Source organism: Leuciscus leuciscus, assembly GCF_965113295.1.
Source record: "Leuciscus leuciscus genome assembly, chromosome: 4".
Lineage (NCBI taxonomy): Eukaryota > Metazoa > Chordata > Actinopteri > Cypriniformes > Leuciscidae > Leuciscus > Leuciscus leuciscus.
In genome coordinates, this window is record NC_138728.1 from 32,144,794 (window position 1) to 32,152,293 (window position 7,500).

The window sequence follows — 7,500 nt, forward strand, 5'->3', positions numbered from 1 at the left end:
TTAACCTGTGGTCATTTGAATGACTGAGAATATAATACATGTATAAAAATAAATTCAGGCACATGCCCATTTATCAGATGTACACAGTTGAAATAACACAATGTTTAATCTGAGTATTTGTTATATCCATACATTATACTTTTTACTCCAAAACAAGTTATATGAGCCCAGGTCAATGAGGCATACAGGCCATAAATAGCAAATAGAAGTTAAAAACTTGTAGGCTAATGTTTACAAAAACTTAAGTTGATAAAAAGATCTATCACAACATTAGGTGATGATATACAGTATGTATTATTTTGGATTTATAAACTGCTATAATGTGGTGGTCATTTTGGACCAGGAACACAAAACTAGCTAACATGAAATGAACACAACAGGAGGGTTAATGCCGTGTTGCCGGGCTACAATGGCAGTTAGTGTAACATGCTCTGTATTGTTTCAGGCAACGACATGGCTTCAACTAAGTCACACAAAGGCATGAGCGATGCTGACTGGCTTGCGCGTCTGGAGAGTTTTGCCCGAACAGGAGTTTGGCCATCGAGGGAGGGGAATAGACCTTCTCCCCGACAAAAAAGATGGCATGAGTTGTATCAGAAGGTAAATTATGTAGCTAGATTCATGGGTGAACTAATAAACTCTTATGATAATACATTGTGCTATTTTTATTTATGTGTATGGATAAGTAATTATTTACAATGTAAATACAATGTAATATTGATATAATTAAGATGACTGTTTTGAGATAACATGGACTACAGTGTCATAGCTACACTTTATGTTCACAGATAGAAAAATGCCCTCTGCAAATGAGGGGGCAGACCACCCTTCTGAAGGAAGCTCAGAAGTGTATTTGTGGATTTCACAAGGTAACTTCAATTAGCCTAGTTCAAGTTGCATAACTAGATAGATGTGTTTGCAATATCAATGTGTCTTCATATCTAAAATGAGGCATTAGGAGGACTGTATAATATTATGTGTGTGGTATATCTTAATGCATGTATCACAGGTTCATCCACCAGTCACAGTGGATGCATCACAGAGCACCCCTGCACAAAGCACACCCTCCATCAGTGATGTGTCACATCCTGCAAAGAAAGCTAAGCTGACATTGTCAATGGTGAGCAGACCTTACGATTGCAGGTATCACTGCAGACATTGAAACATCTCAACATTTTCCTATATTTTTCCTAACATTTTCCTTTCAGTTTGAAAAGTCAAGGTTTGGAGGCTCACATGTGGCAGCAGTGAAACCCAATTTAAGCATCCAGAGGAAAACCTCTCAGGTTAATATGAAAGACATCATGACTTCTTTTATCATGACACTACATCATTTTATTTCATAAAAAATCCAATCCCCTTTATAGATTAATCATAACGTTTGACTCCACAGACATTAGAGCACTCCAGTTCAGCTGCAGCTTCATGCCCACCCTCTGATCCTCGTCGTCCTGCTCGTCCTCCTCTATCCCCCAAACCTCATCGGCCTGTCATCAAGTCCTCCTCTTCCTTCTTCCTTCCTCCAGCTCAGAGATCACAACACACCAAAGAAACAGCAACACCGTCGATTAATTCTGAGTTTGCTGTTGTGAGGAGCACAGTAAGATGTCATTCAAAATATAAACATGCCTTTTATTTAATGCTCTCTTAACTTTTATTTACAGTTTTTTTGGATTGCTTAAGCACAATTTTCAAAACAGGGCCCGTGTTTTCAAAACACTACACACAATTAGCACAACCACACACCCAATTAGCAAAACACTACAGATCCTTTGCATAATTAAACACTCTTGTAAAAACTATACACTTCTGTTTAAAAACCACACTTTGTTACCATATGAAACACACACGTTTCACATTACTATACTCTGTTTGCACGAGTTACACTCTGCTGTGATAAACCTAAAACACTTTTAGCACTTCTACTTCCCTATGATTAGAGTAGGCTACCATCAACAAAGTACAAATATAATGTAAATTCACCAAACACTACACAAGACCAATGTTGCAGACTGAAGAAACTCATTTATTTCTCAACACGCCCAAAATGTTGACATGGAGATTCATAATACTGTAACAAAATGTCACTTTACGTATTGTACTGTAAGTTTACTGTAAAAAAAATAAAATAAAACTAGACATTGTCTCTTCGCCTAGCTGGATCTGGCCAGAGAATTTCATCAACATCGCAGGCAATGTTGTCATTAGCAAGACACCTTGGAAAGAAACGTCTTGAATGACGAATCTATCCTTGCATTGCTGCTACCTCCATCTGGTCACAGGCCTCCTCCATGGCTTGGATGAGGGGTACCTCAGCCTGGAGACGGAGATCATATACCTTCCACCGCCATGCCGAGAAAAACTCTTCTATAGGGTTGAGGAATGGAGAGTATGGTGGAAGATATAGGACGGTGAAATGTGGATGTTGCTGAAACCAGTTCTGAACCAGAGCAGAGCGGTGGAAAGACACATTGTCCCAGACAACAATGTATTGCATATGATCGATTTGATTTGCTGCTGTTATGTTGTGCAATTGGTCCAAGAATGTAAGTATGAGTGCTGTGTTGTAAGGGCCCATATGGGCATGGCGGTGGAGGACCCCATTCTGTGTAATGGCTGCACAGAGTGTTATATTACCCCCACGTTGCCCTGGGACATTGACTATAGCCCTGTGGCCAATGATGTTTCTTCCCCTCCTTCGTGTTCTCGTCAGGTTGAACCCAGCCTCATCTACGTAAATGAACTCATGCTGGATCTCTTCTCCATCCATTCGTAAAACTCTCTGAAGAACAGTGTCAGGCAAAATTGTGTAGTTCAGTGTAGATCTAGTATAAATATTACAGAACAGTAAAAGATTATGAGACAGTATGCAAGATCACACTGCTAAAGTGAATATACCTCTGCATAATCATGCCGCAGTCGTTTCACCCTTTCAGAATTGCGCTCGAAAGGCACTCGATAAATTTGCTTCATTTGAATATGGTCTTTTTTTAGGATGCGTGCCAGTGTTGATGTTGAGACCTGATGGATATCGTTGAAAGTGGCGTGGTTATTGACAATGTTAGCTTGGAGCTGATTGAGTGTTATAGCATTGTTGGCCAAAACCATGTTTACTATCTCCCTCTCTTGCTGCTCTGTGAACATAGGAGGCCTTCCCCCTTGTCGTTCCTGACCCTCAATCCTATGTAGAAAAAAAAAAACAGTATACAATAGTACAGTAATTTCACAGGAAAAGGTAACAGAAGTGCTGAGTGCATAGAATACAGTACAAATACCTATTTTCCAGTCGAAATGTTCTTATCACACTTGCCACTGTGTATCGGCTTAGATTTGGCTGTACTCGCAGTCCAGCCTCCCTCAGCGTCAGGCCGTGGTTGACAACGTGGTCAACCAGTGTTGCGCGGATCTCATTTGTCAGATTCGGTCCTCTTTGAGCACCTTCTTGTCTTCCTCTTCCTCTTCCTCTTCCTCTACCTCCAGCATGGCCTCCATCTCTTCCTCTTCCTCTGTTGATTCCTCCTCTGTTGATTCCTCTTCCTCCCCTTCCTCGTCCTCCTCCTCCTCGTCCTCCTCGTCCTCCTCGTCCTCCTCGTCCTCCTCGTCGTCCTCCTCCTCGTCGTCCTCCTCCTCCTCCTCCTCCTCCTCCTCCTCCTCCTCCTCCTCCTCCTCCTCCTCCTCCTCCTCCTCCTCCTCCTCCTCCTCGTCTTACTCTTTCTCTGACTCTTTCCATTGTGCTTGAAGACTGATGAACTCACCTGCTGCTTTTTATAGTGCTTATACACCTGATTGGTGTGTCTACAATTAAGCAAACAAGTGTTTGCACACCTGATGACTGTGTTGAACCAATTGGTTGGACGGTGCGGTAATTTGACAGTCAGTGCTTTGGTATTGCAAGGAAGTGACTTCATGATAGATTTTTGTGTGTAATGTATGTTAAGTGTGTTTAGTGTTTTGCAAATCACTGTGTGTAGAGTTTTGCAACAAGTGTGAGGTTGACAATGTGCTTATAGTTGTGCAAATATGGGCTGATGTTTTGCTTCTTGAGTGTAAGGTTTTGCTAATAGTGTACTACCTTTAATTTTAGTGTGTAAGCAATCCAAAAAAACTGTAAACCAATGTTTTTGATAATATCAGCAGGTCTCATCTCAGCCAGAAGACCCTGCGGATCTCCCACTACTGTGGCCACAGACAATGCCACAGCAGGACCAGAAGTGGGTGTCGGAAGCACTTTTTAGGGTTGGTGCAAAGGGTAAGCTGGAGCTGCGTGAAAACCTGCAGCTGTGGTATCACCCCCCACCACCAGCCCTGTTGTACCACCAAGCTCCAGCACCTGATAGATTTTTTTCACAGCGGCTCTTGCTCTGGATGCCATATAGGCTATGGAAGGTGCGGCTCCAGTGTACTAATCCTGCCTGTGCCAGGCATCAGCTGTGTGGTGGTGGTCTGCACAGGAGAGTACGACAGGTGTTAGATATTGACAGATACTACAACCTGGTGACAGAGACCCTGATCTGTACCAGATGTAGAACCAGCTACCTGTCCTGGAGTCATGCTGTGCTGCAGCAGTTGGACCTGGCCCATCGATCTGAATTCAGGATCATCCTCACACGCAAGTAAATATTTTGCAGTCATGTTGCTCATATGCTACCTTTTTTGATAAATACTTCCTACAATAATTAGATACCTGATAATAAGATATTTGAATAAATACTTTTTTCCAAGGTATGCCTGTGACATTCGAGTTATTCGCTTGTTGCGTGAGAGGGGCATGGGGAATGGCCCAGTGAGGATCATCGGCCAGCTGAGGGAGAACCACAGTGAGGAGTGGTTAAAACGTGTGGCTCGGTACACATCAGAGTGTGTGGCCTTTTTAGATAAGCCTGGCCTGCAGCCACTGCACTTCCAGGAACCACCACCACTTGCTCCAGTACCCAGCTACAAATGGCTCCTCACTGTATACAGTCAGGACATCCTCAACAGGCTCGATCACATCAAGGCCAGCATCACATCCACGTATGGATCAATTTTAAAAATGGATTCAACTAAGAAGGTTAGAGGAGCTGCTTTAATGACTGTACCCCTTTCTATAATGAATTGTTAGACCAAAATAGCTTTATTTTTCAATGTTACTGATTTGGATGTATGTTGTATTATTTGCTATGTTTATTGTTTCTTTTAGATCACCAAGAAGTTGAGTGGGCCTGCAAAAGGCACAGCACAGTGGCTTACCTCAGTAGGCAATGAGGTAGGTCAGGTGCTGATGAGTGTCCTGACTGCGAATGAAGGGGCTGGGTTAGACCTCATGGCTGCAGGGCTTATGGAGAGGTACCAGAGAGCTGGTGTTGATCCTCCCACTATCCTGTATGTGGACTGTGACTGTTGCAAGGAAGTGGGAGAGACTAAACTGAAGAGACGGTTCAGCAGCTGGCCCGATGTCATTGTTCGCCTAGACATTTGGCATTTTATGCGACGTTTGGCAGTAGGGTGCACCACTGATGCTCACCAGTTGTACCCTACTTTTATGGGTAGGTTGTCGTCCTGTATTTTTGAGTGGGACGCAGGGGATCTCACTCTGCTGAGAAGGGCCAAGAGGGAGCAACTCACCCAACAGGGCTGGCCTGCAATGACAGCGGCAGAGCTTGACCGTCATATAAGCAAAGATGAGCTGGCCCAACACTGCAGGAGGAGAACACGAGGAGAGGAAACCACTATCCGCCTCCTTGATATCCTCATCAGAGAGCTCATGGGTGGCAAGGGGAATGATGCCCTTGGTGTTCCTCTCCTTGACAGTGTGAGGATGCAGCACATCTGGCATGTCCAGAGACGGCACGTCACCTGTATCCAGGACCCTCCAGATATGCCACTCTACACGGAAACTGGAACCATAAACAAGGGTGGGATGGTTCTAAAAACGTATAGGTGTGCCAGAGGCTCCACATCCCTGGAATCATTTCACTGCCACCTAAACAGATTTATTCCAGGTTTGTCATGACAAATTATACCACATCTTGCCACTAATTCCTGTTTATTTAGATATTTGCAGTTAACAGATAATATTTTCTCTTTTGCAGTTTCTTAAAACAATGTTTGGCTTTCTATTTATTTTTCTAGGGAACAGCGCAAACAGCCTGAACTTCCAGATTTACCTCCTGGAAGGTTTGTTACGCTGGAATCAGGACCGGGCTGCTGCTGCTGTTGCAGGTGGAAGTTCAACCCTGCGTACTTACACAGGGGAGCTGGTTTACTCTGTCAATGAGAACTACAACAAGTTGTATGGCAGGAAATTGGTCCCTAGCTTCACTCCACCTGCAGTATACACAGGTAAATATATTTTGATAAATGCAGTTCACAATGTTTTTGGTAAAATTACAAGTGTTTCTGGACAAAAATGATGTAATTTTTGACAGATCAGAGAAAAATAATACTACCAGAATTTTTGTACACTGGATTCTGTGTCCTAGGTGTCAGGGCAGAAAATAAAATTCATACTAGAATATAGAGTAACCCTGTTTTTTTATGATGCCCTCTGAATTACAGATTTTTTGTTCATGCACAAGCTGACAACAAAAAGATTTACTGCATTTTAATAAACCTTTCTGATTAATTTCCTTTAAAAATGTTTCCTGTTACAAATATTTCCTCAGGGGAGCTCATTGGAGTGCAATATTTGTTGAGGCAGAATAGTCAGCCCTTGGAGGACATGTGCCCTACCTCCGATAGGACCTCTCAGTTGCTGGAGGAGATAGATGTGGAGGAGCAAGGGGAAGAGGATGAGGGTTTCATTGATTTGTTGGGAGAGGAAGCCACAGTGACAAATCTTGTGGCATTAGATGACTCATTCCTTATAGGTCCACCAGTCCCACCTGCTGCACCACTGCCCTGTTTCCAGGCTCCACCAGTGCCCGGTGTCCAGACTCCATCAGCTGCACCACTGCCCGGTGTCCAGACTCCATCAGCTGCACCACTGCCCTGTGTCCAGGCTCCACCAGCTGCACCACTGCCCTGTTTCCAGGCTCCACCAGCTGCACCACTGCCCTGTTTCCAGGCTCCACCAGCTGCACCACTGCCCTGTTTCCAGGCTCCACCAGTGCCCTGTGTCCAGGCTCCACCAGCTGCACCACTGCCCTGTTTCCAGGCTCCACCAGTGCCCGGTGTCCAGGCTCCACCAGCTGCACCACTGCCCTGTTTCCAGGCTCCACCAGCTGCACCACTGCCCTGTTTCCAGGCTCCACCAGTGCCCTGTGTCCAGGCTCCACCAGCTGCACCACTGCCCTGTTTCCAGGCTCCACCAGTGCCCGGTGTCCAGACTCCACCAGCTGCACCACTGCCCTCAGCAATGGTAAAATTGTCTTTTCTAGACCAATTGTTTCTCATTTATTCATTCGCCCTTAAGCAGAAAATCCACAAACTCACTTAACAGCATGTAATTATCTAACCAACAGTTATATTTTTCCAGGTTGTTGACAAGCACTGCATTCCTGGAATGGACCGGGTGGATGA

At 44.3% G+C, this 7,500-nt stretch overlaps 3 protein-coding genes across 3 annotated transcripts in view; 2 read left to right on the top strand and 1 right to left on the bottom strand.

Moving 5' to 3' along the window:
* Positions 1-749: 749 nt before the first annotated feature.
* On the top strand, positions 750-1,682 carry LOC309497250 (uncharacterized protein; the record flags this gene model as incomplete). Its single annotated transcript, XM_082167480.1, has 5 exons — positions 750-869; positions 1,010-1,120; positions 1,209-1,286; positions 1,394-1,600; positions 1,665-1,682. The coding sequence occupies exons 1-5, from the start codon at positions 810-812 to the stop codon at positions 1,680-1,682; spliced, it is 474 nt and encodes a 157-aa protein (XP_082023606.1). The 5' UTR covers positions 750-809.
* On the bottom strand, positions 1,657-3,730 carry LOC309497251 (uncharacterized protein; the record flags this gene model as incomplete). The annotated part of the gene is made up of 3 exons (XM_082167481.1): positions 1,657-2,782; positions 2,899-3,181; positions 3,276-3,730. The coding sequence occupies 3 exons, from the start codon at positions 3,728-3,730 to the stop codon at positions 2,246-2,248; spliced, it is 1,275 nt and encodes a 424-aa protein (XP_082023607.1). The 3' UTR covers positions 1,657-2,245.
* Positions 3,731-4,140: 410 nt separating this feature from the next.
* The window catches only part of LOC309497252 (uncharacterized protein), a 4,562-nt gene continuing 1,202 nt past the window's right edge, over positions 4,141-7,500 (top strand). Inside the window, exons 1-7 of the mRNA XM_082167482.1 lie at positions 4,141-4,613; positions 4,723-5,050; positions 5,180-5,981; positions 6,112-6,321; positions 6,645-7,234; positions 7,283-7,339; positions 7,457-7,500. The exon at positions 7,457-7,500 is cut by the window's right edge and continues 1,202 nt beyond it. Of these exons, the coding sequence (XP_082023608.1) occupies positions 4,192-4,613; positions 4,723-5,050; positions 5,180-5,981; positions 6,112-6,321; positions 6,645-7,234; positions 7,283-7,339; positions 7,457-7,500 (2,453 nt within the window). The 5' untranslated portion in view covers positions 4,141-4,191. The remainder of the gene's footprint in view (positions 4,614-4,722; positions 5,051-5,179; positions 5,982-6,111; positions 6,322-6,644; positions 7,235-7,282; positions 7,340-7,456) is intronic.